Consider the following 18,747-nt stretch of genomic DNA (forward strand, 5'->3'; position numbering starts at 1 on the left):
TCTAGCGTTTCTTGCATTTGTTTGATACTTTTACGGCAATTAACTGTATAGTTTTTTGTAGGACTGGCCCTTTTATATTTTTCTTGTTTTCGAAGAGCTAATGGTCAGTAAAGGTATCTAATAAATATCATGCCAATGCAAATTCATGAAATAACGGCAGTGGCTGAGAAACTAAAATGAAAAACAGGGACCCGAGATTTTAGCCACTCAGGATGCTTTTCTTGCATCAATGCTGTCTGAGGCATCCCCCCTCATGGCCTGCCTAAGTTTCATATTCATATCCTAACAACGCTTTGCTTTCTCATAAAACTCTACATCACCCACAACTGGTTGGATCGCACCAAATTATGTTGGCGGGGATTTAAAAATATGGCCATTAAATATATCTCGGCCCAGAAATTCATCATAAATGGACCTATGAAGAGAGCCTACTTCAGTAAACTTTGGAAAAGCCTGTTTGAAGTAATTCTATGTGACTAAGCTATGGCTAACATACACATATCCCTTTATCCATGTTCTTTTTTCTCTCCCTTCACTCTGCACCCCCTGTGCTGTGGGTTTCTCCCTTCTAAGACAAGCCATAAGTAGGGCTGTTATTTCCCAATTGTACAAGTAATGGCACTGTTGCTTCCACCCTTGTTCAGTATTGGTAGCTTTGTAAATATTGTTTAGTTTGGTTTGGGCTTTTAGTGTGTGTACTATGCATACTGCAAGATATTGTACTTTTTCTATGTTCTTTTTAAACATGTCCTTTGTACTAATGTTGTTGCAAACCACTATCTGTGTAACATTTGTGCATTTCCCATGCGTCTACCTTCATAAGTATGCATGGTTTATTACAAAAATAAAAACTATTTTTGAAAAAAAAAAATGCTGTCTGAGGCAGAGTATGAAGATGGATACTTCATTGTGTTAATGGGAAAGTAAGGAAAATACTCATCTCTTGTATGCTTTCACTTAAAAACTAGGAAAACTATCTGTAGCACATCTACAGGAGAAAGCTTCCCTTAGCAGATGGAACACATAATGCAATGTTTCTTATAATCCTATTTTCAGAGCTTTGGCTGATGCATGTGGGCACCTATTCCCTATTACATGGGTCACAGATAAATGTTCATTGGCACGATACTGGGTCCAATAAACTTGTGTCAAACAGACTGTGTCTAGAAATGGCCAGATTAATAGAGCTTATCTCTGATGAAATGATTCACCACATGCAATGGTCATCCTCAAGCAATGAGCTGACAGCCTGCTAAAAGGAAGAGGAGGCTGAGCGATTTCTTCTGCAGGGGATAATACAATGGTGAGAATTAAATATTCGAAAAAGGAGAAAGTGTTTTATTATTTTTGGGACAAGTTATTTCTAAATGTGTCATTTTGTGTGTCTGGCCCTTTGATTATTTCATTGTTCTCTGTTTCACGTGGACAGTGGCTTTGAGAAATGCAGTGTGGTGGAAACTGACTGAAGGAAGCAGAAAGGAGATTTTGCTGGAGACTGTTTCTAGTTTGTAGTAATTTTCAGCATTAGCAGTCTGCAGCTTATAGAAAAGATTTTAAGTTAAAGCCTTTCTCATCAAAAATGTTTTGGCATAGTATATTTACTTCTGTATATACATGTGTGACATTGTTTGCATGCCTTTATCATCAGTTATTGTCATATTTTACTTTGAACTCTCTTCACCCTTCTACACAATACCCACCGCCTCCAGAAATACCCCATATTCGAAAGGTGTTTTACTGGTGAGTAATACTACTCTGTTACCCCTCTCATTGCTCATAACATCTTAATGGTCTTTCTCACAGATATAACAGACCTGACTGCTTGTTAGTTCTTAGGTTGGTTGTAGAGCTACGAGGTCAGTTTTGAGAAAAGGCAGAATGGGTGGATCATGATTAGATCTGACTAGATCTGCCAACCTTTTTAATCCATTTAAAAAGCAGACCACACAGTGATTTTCTGTTTTCCTACAATGATGAGTGGTGACACCACAGATTCACAGTACCTGCTTTGTCAGAGTCGTACATGCAGGGGGTAGATTCACCCGGGCAGGCTTCCACAGGATTTCATAAATATGACAGGAAATAGACAAACTGGGTGATGTGCATTCTAAATTTCACTCAAAACTTAAAGGGAGCACTACATTTACTGAAAAAAATTCATAAGAATAATTCATATATGCACTTTGCGCATGTTTGCAGTACCTAACAGTGCTCATATACCTATAGGGGTTTATCGAGCTTTAATTTTTAATCCCTTTTTGAAAATTATGACAGGAACATTACAGACCTAGTAAACTGCTTTTATGCCTCTCATATTTTGAGAAACAAAACAAGCACCATCTTTTCCTAAGGCCCATATCAAAATCTGCATAGACAGAGCATGCCATCTGGTATCCTGTTTCAGTGATATAATTCCTCCCACCCGTGTTACAACAAACACAGAATGACATTTTTACATCACCGAGAAAAGAAATATGTTCTTTCCCAGGGAAGCATTAATAAAAATGTATAACAATATTTAGACAGTTTATTGTTGCTACACTGTTGGTGTGGTCTAGTGGTTTGTCACACTCAGAGGATTGTATATTTATTTTGCATGCTACTAATAAACATTTTAGTTTAAACATGCTATATGAAGAACAGCATTTCTTGATTAATGATTAAAATTGGGATTGCTTATACTGACACCAGTATATAAAGAAACAAAAAGTGCATTATTCATATATCGCTGTTGGCTGATGCACACATAGGACATATTCCTAAGGCACAGAATATCAGGTTGAGAAGAAATGTAACCTCTGTAAATTAGACTTGTAATGAAGGGAAACATAGATACTTCATTAAGTTAAGCCTTTTGAAAAAGGTATGTATTGTAAGGAAGTATCTCTCAGTTATAAGAACATTATGGCAGACAACGGTGATGTTAGCTCTTTGAGTATGATAATTTGAAAAATAAAAATTATACATGCACTGAAATATACCAATCGATGAGAAAAAAAATGAAAATGTTAATAAGCAGTATTCAAGTCAGTGTACAGGGAAGAAACAAATCTTAAGTGCTGAATGAGTACATTATAAAGATGTAACAGCAGAAAAAATTATGTTAGCGGCCTTAGATAGCAAATACATTGAATATCAGTGTTGATGAATGTGAAGCACCCATCTATGAATCACAGCTCATCTCTTTACAAAAGGTCCCAGTTAAATTTTGCAGCTGGTGATAAGTAATAGTTAAAATTCACAGTTGGTTACAAGTGGGCACAGTACAGGACTTGATTTGTTTTAATTAATGGGGATTGAAAAGGTGCTTTGATTTATATTTGTTGGATGAAATATGGCATCAAAGATAAACCTCCCTTTGTGACCTTTTCCATACTTTAATGCAACATGGAAGGCAAGATAATGTAGACATGGTAATGAAACAGAAAGCCAAAAATAATGTTTTAAATGCAAATTCTGATACAAGCCTCAATGTAAAAGTTTACTTGATTCATTTTGTAAAAATATTATTAGTTTAACTTAAGGTTGGCCAAGTGTGCATTATTAATATTTTAGTTTTAGTAAAGCAAATTAAATGTTCTTTAGGTACTGACTTTTCAATTTACAAAAAATCAGTATGTTTATGATCCCCAAAGTGTGTATTCACAAATGTATGATGTGTCAGTTAGAGATTGAGCACAAAAAGCACTGCTTTAACACTTTAAAAGAATTTGTGCTGGAGGGCTTTGCCCTCACTCTACCTTCTGATGTTGGGGACTTTACTTGCTCAACACTCCTGCTACCTGCAATAGGGTCTATATTAAAATCGCGAATAGGCGTTACACATCTAACGCCTCTTCAGCAACAAGGCTCAGACCAGCGATTTTTTTTCCCAGGGAAAAAAGTCACTTGGCCTGAGCCATAGCATTGCCCTTTACCCCACTGTAGTGCGATCTCGGAGTTGGTATTTTTAGTTGGGGGGGTGTGGGGTGCATAGCCACCCACATTGGGGGTGTGGAGGGTGAAGCCCCCCATTTAATTATGTTTTAAATTTTGTGTGTGTGTGTGTGTGTGTGTGTGTGTGTGTGTGTGTGTGTGTGTGTGTGTGTGTGTTGTGTGTTTGGTACTAGTGATTTCTTTCCTAGGAAAGTAATTGCTGTTTTGACCATTTGCGGTTTACATCGTTCGATGTTTTATGTGTCGGTGAAGAGGTGCATGATGTAACGCCTCTTCATGATTTTAATATAGACCCCCTGCAATATACCAACTTCAAGATTACTGCATCAGTCTAAAGGGAATTCTCTTAGATTTCAGTGATCTCAGCCTTTGTAAAATGACACTGATCACACTTGAGAACACATATTACAGTATCAATCACATAATTTGCTGGATTTCTGCATGCAACTGTCTTTTTAGGATGCTGTAATGAACTGATACAGACCCATGAATGCCAAGAAGTTCTCCAGACAAATGCAGATACTTTGGGCAAAGTGCTGGTACGATTTTCATTCAACATGATACCTGATGGCTCCACATGCCAACAGCAGTCAGAAGGCCATAAGAGGGGCCGAAACAACAAGCCTCAAAGATACATGCAGTCCATGTAATATGCTACCATCATGCTGCTGACCCCACCTCAGATTATCATTGTAATACGGTACCATCATGCTGTAGAACCCACCTCAGATTATCAATGTAATACACTACCAGCACGCTGCAGACCCCACCTCAGGTTAGCAATGTAACACACTGCTATCATGCTGCAGACCCCCACCACAGATTATCAGTGTAATATACTATCATCATGCTGCAGACCCCACTTCAGATTAGTAATACACTACCATCATGCTGCAGACCCTACCACAGATTATCAATGTAACACACTACCGCCATGATGCAGACTCCACCTCAGATTATCAATGTAATACGCTACTATCATGCTACAGACCGCACTTCAGATTATCAGTGTAATACACTGCCATCATGATGCAGACTCCACTTCAGATTAGCAATGTAATACACTACTATCATGCTGCAGACCCCACCTCAGATTATCCATGTAACGCACTACCATCTTGACAGACCCACATCAGATGATTTTTGGGCCAGAAGTGTTAGAAATTGCACAGAGTTGGCCTTTCATGATGGAGACAGTAGAATATCCATCTTTCAGGTATAGAAAGGAGATACAGAAACAAATCAGCAGAATGATAAACATCTGCTTGCATTGCTTACAAGGTGCAAATACTAAAAAAGAATGAAATGGTGCTCTGAACAACCTTCAGTATTATTCTAACCAACAAACTTCCTCTCAGATTTTAAACAAGCTACTTAATTATGCCATTTGGCAGCCTATATAATAGATTATTCCACCTCACATACTTTATCCACACCAACAGCCCAAAATGTCTCACCATTCAAGATTATACCTGATTTTTTTTTCTTTCTTTCTTTTTTTTTTGATGGAAAGAATGCAATGCCAACATTTCACACATAATCATTAAAACATACACAGCCATTAAGATGGAAGTGGGGCTCTACAATAAGGATTATGCTGGAATTACGTATGTTTAACAAAGTTATGCAATGGTCACCAAAGCTGCCTGATATTCATGAGATAAATACTTAGTATATAATGAAATAGAGAAATGAACCCCCCCCCCCCTCATAACTGCAACAAAGAAAATATTCACAGCAGCTGCAACAAAGCAGGATATTATTTACAGGTATCAAGGAATACAGATTTGCTTTTAGCTAAGTATGAAATGCACTACATCCCTTTCAATTAATTATGCAGCCTTGTTGTCTCTTCCAGTGTCCTCACTATCTCTGATGTCATTGGGGGTAAGTTTCAAACAGATAGAACAACTATATAAAGACAATGGCATGGTGGAAAAGGTTCAGAGAAAGGCAACGAAATTAAAAAAAGGAAATGCACTATAGCACAAGTGAAATTATGGCAGGGGAAAAGGTTTTATTGTATTCCCTGGAAGATATAAAGTAGACAGGGCTAGTGAGAAAAAATGAAACCATCTCCTAGGGATCAGACTCAGAAGATTATATGCCCATGAAAACAAAATTACTTTATAAGCAAATACAGGCTGGAGAAAGCTACAGAGCTCTAACTAGACCACATGAAACACAGTGTTTTGGTTCAAACAGGCATTTTCTCACAGGGAATATATCTCTTCCCTGTGAACCACAACGTGTCCTTTGCACCCTCCTTTGCATACAAATGAAACCTTAACGTTCATGCTATATAAAAACAGCTACTGCTAGCCACAGGATTTTATCTAACGACAGTGTCTGTTCTTCTGGAATTACATATCTCTCAACCTCTTAGAGCAAGAAATCTGAACAAAGCCATAAATAATGAGGGGGCAAAGGCCCATAAACAGGGAAAAGTTTAAAATATTGCTCTTACAAACATAGATGGTTGATAGAATAACATGTTTTGCATTAGCATGCATTTTCTAAAGGATGTGAAGTCTGAAACTCAAATGCCTGTCATTATTTTTAGACTTCCATTCTCAATGCTTTGCCAATGATTTGTCAGAAAACCAGCATTTTATGAAGAACAGACCAAAAATATGAGGCACAAATCTGGACATTCTGCGAAACTATGTACAGTTGAGAGGTATGTCTGGAAAAACATCTTGTTATTATCCATTTTGTGAAAAGACTAATTACTACAACATGAAAAAAATGCAAAGGGGAGAGATATGTTCTTCAGCTATAGCAACTAGAATGGTGAGATGATCAATATTTGACATTTACAGTTTAATAAACTTAGGGTGGGATCCTGGGACATTGGTATACGTACCCTTGCGCTCTTCTATAGTTGTAAGAAAGACAAGCAATCCTTATCATTCCTGAACATTTCTAATTAACCTGCTGCGGCTGTCCCACCCAGTTTTAAAACTATTTCTAGACTGAATTAGTGCTTCAGTTTGCTGGCCTAACACATTTATCTCCATTACATGTACTAATTTATTCATTCTCGTGTTCCTTTTGAATTCAGTTCCAATGCCTTAATTGGTTTCTTTTTACCCCTTTTCCCTTTGTTGGCATGTCACATAGCAACACAGTTGCTCACTGCAAAGACAGATATCGATGGACTTTATAAGTGAATGAGATATACCTGTGCTAACACAACCACTGATGCAGACAACAGGGAGGACACAGTGTAAATCTGAGGGATCAAGGAAAGTGGAAATTATGGGTTTGAATGGTAGTTTGAGGTGTTACACTTCATTACACAATACTTGCAGGGTTAGAAAATTAAAATGGGTCATTTGGAAATGTGCTAGGCTTGCCTTTACCCTTCCAAAGCATTCTGTTGCATGATATTCCTTACCTGAAACCTCAAGGAACTTGATTCAGTGGTTATCTTACTATTACATATTATCCTATCATAAGAAACATATCAGAATATTTACAGGTTCCTTCTCTGAACAAATTATGATTGCTCATAATCACGGAGCCCTTGGCCTTTGTTCCTTGTTCTAACCTTCCAGCTTGATTCATTTTCCATCAACATTGGATTACATACTGTGATACCACAACAAACCTTTTGTGGGGTAGGACAACCAAGGATTGTTACCTATTTCATGTATAAACTGATCTGACGTGACAAAATGCAGGTATTCAAACATAGTCTTCATAAATGGAAATTCAATTCTTGTCTGTTGAGTAAAATATTAATTCTGTAGTAGCAGCAAAAAGTGGCATTAGAATCGTACTTTTATATGGAAACACCAAACAGCTGATTGTCTGACTTTCAACTTGCATCATAGGATCATTTGAGGCTCTGGAAAATCCTAACACAGCAGTTAACATAGTACCTCTAGCTATACAACAAGGACCTTCTTGAAATTGAATTGTTTTTATTTGCTTACTGTTCCCATCTACCTTGCTAATTCTGCTATCATGAAAAGATGTTTTATTGGACTTACTCCAAATAATGACTTGCACTCTTTATAGCATACCAGAAGTTTCATCTGGGGCATCTCAGGCATCTACACGACTGAATGTAGCACAGCTAATTCTGAAAAACAACATCAGTGTAATAATGTCAGACTATATGAGCACTATATGCAGATTTGCATATACCCAGTGGGTAGGCATAGTCCAGTACTGCTTACACCTCCTAAACTTTACGGGATGGGAATCATCATAGAAATATGCACAGAATATTAGTATAGCTCAGTGATTCCAGCAATGATCTGCAAGTCATCTTCATGAAGAAGATCAAGGGTTGAGTCTCAGTGCCTCAATTTGCATGTGATTCTACCTAAGATAGTCAACCTGGCTGTTTTCCCAGGCAGTATACCTAAAACAAATACTTATGCCCAGTTGACATCATCCACTAACTGATGAAAGAGCCTAAGATAGGTCATCCTTCTATATAAAGCAAAGTACTGTTGTGGCTATATGAATGTCACCTTCTCACTTGAAGAAATTCTTACATACCCTTCCAGCGGTAGCAGTGTGCATGAAAGTAGAACAGGATAACAGTGCTGAAGAAGAGCAGGAGGTATAAATGTTATTTTGAGAGTTATTATGAATACAATAAAAAGGACAGATGCTCAGCATAAAATTTTGCTACACTGGTTGAAACATCCTGACAGTATCCAAGACATTTTGTATTGCAGCAGAAAAAATGCACTCTGCTCTCAGCTGTAAAAGGTATAAATAAATTATATAGATATTCTGATTTATTCAGAGTGCCAAAATGGGTGTCTTTTGCACTCCTAGCTATAGAACAAAATGGAAACCCTCATCAATGTGCAGAAGAAAGTTAGTATCCAGGGGCTGGTGATATTTTTTACTGCTGTGCCTTGCTTCCAGAATTATTATACTATATACAGCTATAAATATAAACACTACTTATAATGAATGGCACCACAGGTGGTATGAAAAATGGGTCCACCACCCCCACAGGTGGTTTTAAAGTTTTCTGCTTCTACTTGCTAGAATATGTTTGAAAAGGCACTGAAAACCAGTTAGCAACACAGATGGAATATTTCAGTCTCATTTCTTAAATTACCCTCCTCCCCACCTCCCAAACAAATAAGATACAACAACAGAGAACAACTTTAGAAACAAAACAAAAATAAAAGTCCAGTATGCTTGACAGTCCAGATGTGGTAACACTTAACACCTTAAACCATTAAGAGAGTACATTACTTTCTTCCATGATTCTTGATTTTGTGATTGCTATACCTGTTCCACATAGTGCTTCTGAGGTCAGAATCATTCTTGGACTTACAAGGACTGTCTTATGCACATACATACAAACATATACAACATATTATTGCACAGCACCTCCCCTCCCATGCTTCGCCTCCTTTCAGTAGCCTTCGCTGTTATGGCATAGAGACAGTGAACAATATTACAGCTATGGAACTGTTATGTTCATTCTTTCTGATATGGCAGTCTCTGGATCACCCAGGTTAGTTTGTTGGGTGTGTGAGGGTAACACTCACTGAATACTATAGCTTTTAGGTGTTCATCTGCACTATGCTTTCTTATGCACATACACATATGCACTTGTTAGCTGTTTTACTAGGGCTAGCCATGTACACATATTTTTTGGTGCTTCTTCTTGACTTTTCCCAAGTTACTAGTCTACTAACAGCCAATGTGAAGTGCTACAGTATGCCATATAAGCCACAGTTTTCTGTATAAAAAAGTTCTCTTTTCATTTCATGTTATAAATGGCCACAAAACTGTAAGCTGTGGTATATAACCAGGGAGCATAGCCATATATCATCCTGTTTCTCAGCATCCATAGAATTTGTCCAAGAGGTTAAAATTTAAGACAGCCATGGAAGGAAGGTCCTTTTTTCTTCTCGTCCCTCCCCTTTTTCTAACTTAATTTGACAGCAACAGATTCTAGTGAACACAACAAAAACACAAAGAAGGGAGGACAACTCCTTCAGCAGGATGAATCGGCAACTTAAGTAACTTGCTGGTGCCGGTGATATGAACAGTGTACAGCAGGCCTCCATGTTCATTTCCTGGTGTGCTTGTTATTATGGAGGATGTGTGGCCCAGCCATGTTAGATCCCTTTTTCTTTATAAAGTTTGTGCCAGGGTATGATCTTCATCAGTCCCACCTTTCTGGTGCAGAACACAGGAAAGGCAGGAGAAGGGAGAACCATTATTGGTCCGCCTTGCTCAGAGTCAGAGATGGCGTCCATTTGTAATCCCAGAATCCTTCATATTCACCAGTTTTCAGCTGCTGCCTGACATAAGGCTAATCACCTGCTCCAGTTTTTGATGCAGTTTGTGCTTCCTGCAATAAGCATCCCTCTCCAGAGATGTGAGGATCTAAAGTAATGGGAAGAAGGAGTTAAAGGTTAAAAGATAAAGAAAACATTGTCAAAAAGTCAGAAACAATAAATAAACATATCTAATAGCAAAAGATAACAATTTAGCTGTAGTTTAGTTAAATTATATAGTACAATTGCAGAATGTAGCTTTAGCAATGGACACTCGGCAGTTTAAGTGAGTAAATGATGAACCAGTGTATGGTTGCCCTAATGCACTGTGATACTTTTGTCATTTCTTTTGTACAATGAACAACATGGTCACAGACAGAAATACTAACCCTCCTACTAGGAATCATTGTGCTGCTGAGAACACATAAATGTAATGTTTGACATGCATATTAACATAGAAGGTGCTTGCAAGTATTGAACAACAAACTAAAGTGCAGAAGGCATTTGCTTTTTGTATTTAGGTTATGGACACTGGGGATCCCCCCATACTTAGTAGTGATGCAAGCAAACAGACATTTCAGCAACTTTGATACGAAGCTGCAAGGATGAGCAGATGTACCTCCATGTATATAGGCACACACAAAGTAGGAGTGTAGCTGAACTAGAGTGGACAGCTGGAAAGGGCTTCTGGCCTTACATTCAGTTCCACTGAGTCAGCTTTCAGTTCAACCATCTGTAACGCTTCATAGTGTCCTTGTTTGCAATTCAATAATTTGCTTCTTTGTTTGCATTTATTGACTAGGGTACAGCACTGACTGATCCTCATAGACTTTTCACAGACTCAGCCTGGGAGTATTTCACAATTTTTTGATAGTAACTTGTGTTACTTTTTCTGAGTGATGAAAGTGACACCGAAGTGAAGACAGTGAACTTTTAATAAAGAAAATGGATTGATATAAACTCTTCAGAAGTTGTACAAATGAGAGAATGCCCAAATGTTAGTTATTTTACCTGTTAAAGGGCAGTTTGTTGGGATTGTGTAACTCTGCCATGTTTATGGATATCCCATTACCCTTGAAGGGCTTGCAAGAAAACATTTGTGTATTCCTGCGTTTGCACTTCACTTAAAACCGAGTTCCACATTTCTGATGTAAATACAGAGAATAATATAATTCCACATCTTTAACTGTCAACTAAAATGGAACAGATGAATTATAACCCCTACTATGATTATACTGATAACCACAGCTCACAACCTGTTATGTTGTGAATCAGGAACAATTCATAAAACAATATGTGACAAAACCAAAAAAATAAAGATACTTTTTTACATTGGCATTATTCTCCTGGAACATAAATAGAATAAGAGGATTTGAATTAATATCAATTTCATAAGATTTAGAGCTTTACCTATAATACACAACATGTTTTTCACAGTTTTGCTACAAAAGTCACAATTTTTGGATGGTCACAGCAAATTTTAAGTCAGAATCAGGGATGTCACTGGAAATTAGGGAGATAGTACAGGTTGTGTAAAATCTTAAGAGTAGATGCCCTTTTCTTCACTTTTGCAGTATTCCTAACTGAAAGGATCTCCTGCCAAGGGCAAACCAATGTCTGGCGAGTATACCCAAGCCGTTATATGTCACGTGTATGCACACACTCAGAACTGAAAAGCCCCAGGAGGAACAGAATATCTATAAAGGCAGTGAAGAACATCTGCATCCAGAAGGAGCAAAGGAAGAAGAACCCTTTAGCCAGGAGGGAAAGAAGGAACAGGCAAGAGCAGACGGGGCAGGAGAGAGGGAGTGAATACTGCAACAGTGAAGAGAAGGACATCTACTGGTATGGTAAGATTGTACACAGCTGTACTATGTCCTTCCATATCACTGTTCCAGTATTCCTAACTGAAGGGAGAGTAAAAGCTCAAGGAGAACAGTGCTGAAGAGCACTCCATAAACCCATGCAGGACAGCCCTGGCAAAGCCAGCTCTAGCTCTGGACGTAACATCCAACTTGTAATGGTTAGTGAAAGTATGAACTGAAAACCAAGTAGCAGCCTCAAAGATGAAATTAGTATCCAGCCCTTTGAAAAAAGCACCAGAGGAGGCAACAGCCCAGGCAGAATTAGCCTTCGCAGACGAGGAAAGACATTTACCATGAAAAGAATAGCAAAAAGAAACGACCTTAGAAATCCAGGATGAGATGGCTTTCTTAGAAACAGCTAAACACAAAGACCCAGGATGAAAGGAAACAAAAAGCTGCTCAAATTTACGAATATCCATAGTTTATCCAAATTATATCTGAGCTGTCTATACAAATCCAAGGTGAAAAGAACCTTCTAACTGGCAGACTATGGAGAATGAAAAAGGAATGAAGATGAATAGACTGATTAAGAGACAACTCAATGACCACTTTAGACATAAAAGAAGGATTAGTTTGAAGAGGTTCCATGTCCCTGTGAAAAACTAAAAATGGAGGAACAGTCATAAGAGCCTGAAGCTCAGACACTATCTCAGCTGAAGTGAGAGCTTAAAGGAAAAACAGTCTTCCAAGTACAATGTTGCATGGAAGCTGAAGCTGCAGGCTAAGAGGAACCTTAGTCAATTTTTCAAGAACAAAACTGAGGTCCCAGGGAGGCAGTATAAGCTTCCTAGGAAGCCTGATATGAAGAACACCTTTAAGAAATTGCTTGATCTAAAATCTAGTGGCCAAAGCAGGAGCCAAGGGCAGACAGGCAGAAACTGCTGACAGGTGAGCTTTAACTGAGGAATATGCCACCCGAGCTTGGAGAAGATCACAAAAATAAGAGAGAACTGCAGAAACCTGCACAGATAAGGGATCCTAGTTTCAAGAGAGGCATCAGACAGAAAATCTCTTCCATTTAGACATATATAATTTCCTGGTAGTGGGTCTCCTGGCCTTCTACAGGAACGGAAGCCCATCCTCAGAAAAGAGGTGCCTGAAAGGGATCAAAACCCTATCTCCCAAAACATCAGTTGAAGGGTGGACAAGTGAAGATGGATAAGAAACCCCTTGTCTTGTGCAAAAAGATCCAACAGGTGAGTTAGCTTGTGGTGATTCCCCCAGCCAAGTGAGAGATAAGGGGGATCCAGTACTGTCTAGGCCAAAAGGGAATCACTAGCAACATTTTGCGAAGAGTCCTGCCTGATCAAGTGCAAGACTGTCCGAAGCAGAGATAGAGTAGAAAACAGAACCATCCCTTTCCAAGGAAAATACACATTCCAAGCCAGAGAACTTGGGAGTCTGAAACAGAACAGAAGAACGTGTCTGTTTAAAGGGTAGGCAAAAAGATCTACATGAGGAATACCCCACCAGTGGACAATGTCCAGGAACACATCTCTGTGAGGGATCCATTTGTGAGCTTGTGTGCTGGACTTGCTCAAAGAGTCTGCCACCAGATTGGGCTCTGAAGGAATGGAAACTACCTGAAGAGTCACTTGATACTGGAGAGCTAGATCCCAGACCAGAAGAGCTAGTCTGCAAAGAAGGTAGGACCTTGCGCCTTGCATGTTGACATGCCACGGGACTGTGGTGTTGTCTGTGAAAAGTATGAGGGGTCAGGGATGAAAAAAAAACAAATGAAAAGCCTGAAGGGCTAGAAGCAGGTCCTCATCTCCTTTATAGTGATGTGGTATGATCTTTGATGAGGAGGCCAAAAACCTTGAACCTTGACAGAGCCAAAGGAGGCCTTCCATCCTCTGTCTGAAGCATCTGTAAAGAGATCTTGAGTTGGGGTTGTGTCTTAGAAAGGAAACCCTGGATTGAGAGAGTTGATGAATCCATCACTGAAGCTCAAACTTGAGATAAGGAAGGAAGGGATCTGGAAAGTCCAGGGGGTGGTGATGTTAAAGCCACCATGATTTGAGGTACCACTGTAGCTTTTTCATGTGGAGTCTGGCCAAAGGAAGCATCAGAATGGTGGAAACCATGAACCCTGTGAAACCTGAGAAAATTCCTGGCCATGACTCACTCCAGAGGAAGAAGAGACTGGAAAAAGGCAATAAGAGACAGAGACTTGGGGGGCAGGAAGAGGAGCCAGCATGGGAATGGTCTGGATTCTGCAATCAAGGAAAACATGATCCTGAGAAGTTGTCAAAGCTGATTTTTTAAAGTTTCTGGTAAAATGCAGACTCTGCAACAGGGAAATAGTAAACTGGAGATCCTGAAACGCAGCCTCAAGGGAGGAAGCTTAAATGAGTAGATCATCTAGATAAGGAAAGATCTGAACTCCTCTCATTTGGCAAAAAAGCAATGACAGGAGTGAGGCATTTGGTGAACACCCTTGGGGTAGTAGAGAGGCCAAAAGGCAAAGCAGAGAACTGAACATAGAGAACTGAACATACAATGAAGAAATAGAGAAATGTTAAAACTTCCAGAAAAGGGGATAGATAGAATATGAAGGCAGGCATCTTTGAGATCCACTGAGACTAAAACGGCCTGGCGAAGAAGAAGAGGACATAAGGTTTGAAAAGTTAGCATCCAAAATGAAGGAATCCTGGGTAAGGTGTTGAGCTGGGAAAGATCCAGAATTGGTCTCCAGGTGCCCTCCTTCCTTAGAACCAGTAACATTCTGGAATAAAACCTCTTCCCCACCTGGTCTGTGGCTACAGTTTAAATGGTGCCCTGGGCCACAAGAGAGTGAAGTACTTGTGGGAAAAAAGGAAGCTGTTCCCAAGGAGGTTGAGGGATGCCCAAAAAGGGAGGAAGGGATTTCCTAACAATGAAATACCCCTGGCAGACAATAGACAGAACCCAACAGTCTATGTGATTCTCGACCAGTTTGGAACGGACAGAGAAAGACAAAGGGATAAAGGGACATGGCTGAGGAAAGGGGAAGCAAACTGTCAAATAGAACCTGGCTTGTCTGAAAAGGAAGGCATCTGGTAAGTAGTAGCTTCAGTAGACTCAGCAGAAGGCATACAGCTAGCACCCTTTTTTCCGTTAGGTGGAGGGTGAGACTGCCTGCGAACAAAAACAGATTTAGGAGGGTATTTACTTTGAAACTTAGGAATAGGAGAAACAAAAATATGTTTCAGCTCTTGTAAGGCCTTGCCCTTATCTTGAAGAGACTTGAAAGGTTCATCAGCAGTAGTACCAAAAATGTTTGTATTGTCCAAAGGAGCATCCAACACGTCTCATCAGAGAGAGCCAGCAGAGTAAGCCGTGAGCAACACCTCAGAACAGAACCAAATGCAGCAGTCCTGGAGGAGGCATCAGCTGTATCATAACTGCACTTAACAGAAGTTGAACCCAACAGAAAGGGCAGGGGCCTTCTCCTCAGTGTCAGGAAGAACAGAAATAACCAGAGAAACTTGAGAAAGGAGGGCCAGAGCATACCTAGTTACGAGTCTGGTAGTTAATGACCCTAAAGGAGGATAAGGTGGCAACAGTATAAACCCTCTTGCCCAGCCTCTCTATGGCCCTACTATCCTAAACAAAAGGAAGTAACTTGTTAGTGGGCAAAAGCTTGGAGGACTTGTCCAAAGTGACAGATACTAAAGAAGGATCAGCAGAAGGGCATTTATACAAAAATTTACATTCATCAGGCACCTTGTACAATCTGTCTGGTTTCTTGGGAGCAAAGGCTGAGAATCAGTGGCCACAGAAGCTGCTGTAAAGATATCCAGAAGGGCGACCAAAACAGGAGGAAAAGTAGAAGGTTTGGGAGACTCCATCTGAATGACCTCATAATACCTTTTCTGGATATCAGAAACCTGAGAGTAATCCTACTTAATGAATTCCATCAAACAGGTAACAGTGTCCCCAAAAGAGAGTTCATCTACAGGAGAAACTAGACTAATAGATTTCTCTTCCCCTGAACCATAATCCAAGGGTAAAGGGGTTTAGGAAGAGCAGGCTAAGATCTCTTCTCCAGAGTCCTGATCCTTATCAGATATATCCAGTTCCCTAGGTCTTTTAATAGGAGTGGAAGACCAGCGAGGAGTAGGCATAGACACCAACTGAGGAGGATTTAAAGCCATTAAAGCATTAAAATCCCTTAATAAAGTCCTGCTATTCATGCTGGGGATCTTTCGCTGCAGGGGAAATATGCTTGGTTTTCTGCAGGACATATGCACAAAAGACCCTAGGGAGGGTCAGACCCTTGGTGACACTCAACAAGAGTAGTGGGGATTTCCTCTCTCACTAACATCTGCAGAATCTCCCTTGGTCCCTTGGATATAATCAGTCAAGGTTCTCCCTCAACATCTGGAGCAGACGTTTTCAAAGCCCCCGAGGATGTATGAGAAATCAGATCTATGCCGGCCTCCGAGGGGTCAGGGTACAGGAATCCAAAGCAACCACCAGACGATCATCCAGGCTTTCACCATCCTTGAGAGAGAGAGACATCTCGGAGAGGCTGGGCAACAGCCATATCTGACCAAAGTTTTTTGTCCTTTCTCTTCGCAAACAGCTGACCCTCAGGATGGAAAGACTCTGCCAAAGCACCTTAAGCTAATACCTTAAAATGTTGGTTTTCATGGTAAATAGACAAGGAGGACAGACAACTACTCAGGGTCTTGGGCACAAAAGCTTGACAGATGGAACACTGTGTATGGTCATGGAAAGCACCCAAACAAAACAGGCAGTGGTCATGGTGATCTTTGTGGGGAATATGCCTCCCACACTGACAATGTCCTTTCTGGATGAAATGAAACCAGGCAATACTAAATAAAAAAGAAGATGAGCAAACCCAACACGGCACTTATATAAAAAAATGGCTCAGTAACCAGCACAGAAGAAAGGTGTTCAGACCAACGTTCAATGATGGCGTTCAGACTGGCAGCAAAGAAGTTCAGAGTGTGTGTGTGTGTGTGTGTGTGTGTGTGTGTGTGTGTGTGTGTGTGTGTGTGTGTGTGTGTGTGTGTGTGTGTGTGTGCATCCGTACATCTCTTTTATGTCCTATGCCTTGCTTGGGGAGCATCCATGTGACGTATGGCATCTGTCAGTACTAAAGGTTTTGGTATACTGGCCAGACATTGGGCTATCATTGGCATGTAATCCCTTCAGTTATAAATACTCCAACAGTGATATAGGACAACATCTAAGAGGTATTCTGATGATAAAGTGATCTTACTAAGCTTGAATGAAAGACCTCTGAAATGAAATATAAATTTAGGCTGACTGCATTGTATTAAGCCTACCAGTTATAATTATCAGAACTGAGTTTGAAGTCTGCACACTCAAATGTGAGGCTTGAAGATTAGAAAGTCATGGGTTCTGGCATTGTGCAAAGAACTTTTGGTTAGGTGACCATGCTCTCAGCATGTTCTGCATTACTGATTATTAACTTTAACAGTTAACATTAAATGTACAGAAATTGCATTACTGCATCACTTCTCTAAAGCAAACTTCACACTACACAAGACTGGTGTGGTATCCTTCAAGGCCCCTGAGCCAGTGGAAACCACAACCCAAGCTGCAGAAGCCCTTACAAATGCCTTCTATGAACACCTCCAGGACTGCATGGATCAGGCAATCCCAAATAAAACCAAGACTCTTTCCACAAAGGGCAAACGTCCAGTCTGGTGGACCCCAGCCATTAACAAACTTTACAATAAGAGGAGAAAGCTATTACATGATAGAACAAAATCCATAAAAGGGAAGTCACCCCTGATCATTATTAGTAAAAAAATACGAGCACTCATAAAATCAACTAAGGCCAATTTTGAGAGAAAAATTGCCATGGATTCAAAGGACAATCATAAGGCCTTTTTCAGCTATGTTAGGAACCTGGGTGGAAACTCCCAGATATGCTCAAAATTAGTCCAAAATGATACAAAAATCACTGAACCCACAGACATTGACAACATACTGGCAGACAGGTTCAGTGCAAACTTCACCCCCCTCCCCTAAAGGAGAGATAACTATCCCAGCGTAGTGTAGCCTCCCAGACATCTCAAATGCGCAGGTGAAAGCTGCTCTCTCTAAAGCTAAAAACACAGCATCAATGGGACCGGATGGTGTCCCCGGCTGTGTGCTACACGAGCTAAATGAGGAATTAAACCCGCACATAAGGCAGCTGTTTAATCTCAGCCTTACCACAGGATACGTGCCCAAAAAGTGGCGTACGGCAACTGTGGTCCCACTCCACAAAGGCGGTGCCTCTATGCACCCTGGTAATTACCGCCCCATAAGCTTAACAAGTCTAGTCTGCAAAGCTATGGAGAGGATCATAATGGCGCTCATAAACAAAGATATAGGGGACTTGCAGACATTGGACCCGACCCAGTTTGGCTTCGTCAAGGGCAGATCATGCCTTTTGAATTTGGTTGACTTCTTCGAAACAGTCACCAAGGCCATTGATGAGGGAAAGGCAGTCCATACAGCCTACCTTGACCTTGCAAAGGCTTTTGACACAATACCCCACTCGGGTTTTGTAGAAAAACTTACCAGCTTAAATGTAAACCCATATGTCACCAGATGGGTTGCAAACTGGCTTAAGGACAGAACCCACAGGGTTAGAGTTGCTGGCGCTATGTCAGACTCCAAGCCAGTCACAAGTGGTGTCCCACAGGGCT

The 18,747-nt window shown here is 40.2% G+C and overlaps 1 protein-coding gene across 1 annotated transcript in view; it reads right to left on the minus strand.

The window, feature by feature from the left end:
* Positions 1 to 4,059: 4,059 nt before the first annotated feature.
* Positions 4,060 to 18,747, minus strand: part of PLXNA3 (plexin A3) — a 1,436,523-nt gene continuing 1,421,835 nt past the window's right edge. The window contains exon 32 of the mRNA XM_044080266.1: positions 4,060 to 10,314. Within this exon, the coding sequence (XP_043936201.1) occupies positions 10,219 to 10,314 (96 nt within the window). The 3' untranslated portion in view covers positions 4,060 to 10,218. The remainder of the gene's footprint in view (positions 10,315 to 18,747) is intronic.

Source organism: Protopterus annectens, chromosome 8.part0 (genome assembly GCF_019279795.1).
Source record: "Protopterus annectens isolate FY-2018-M chromosome 8.part0, PAN1.0, whole genome shotgun sequence".
NCBI lineage: Eukaryota > Metazoa > Chordata > Ceratodontiformes > Protopteridae > Protopterus > Protopterus annectens.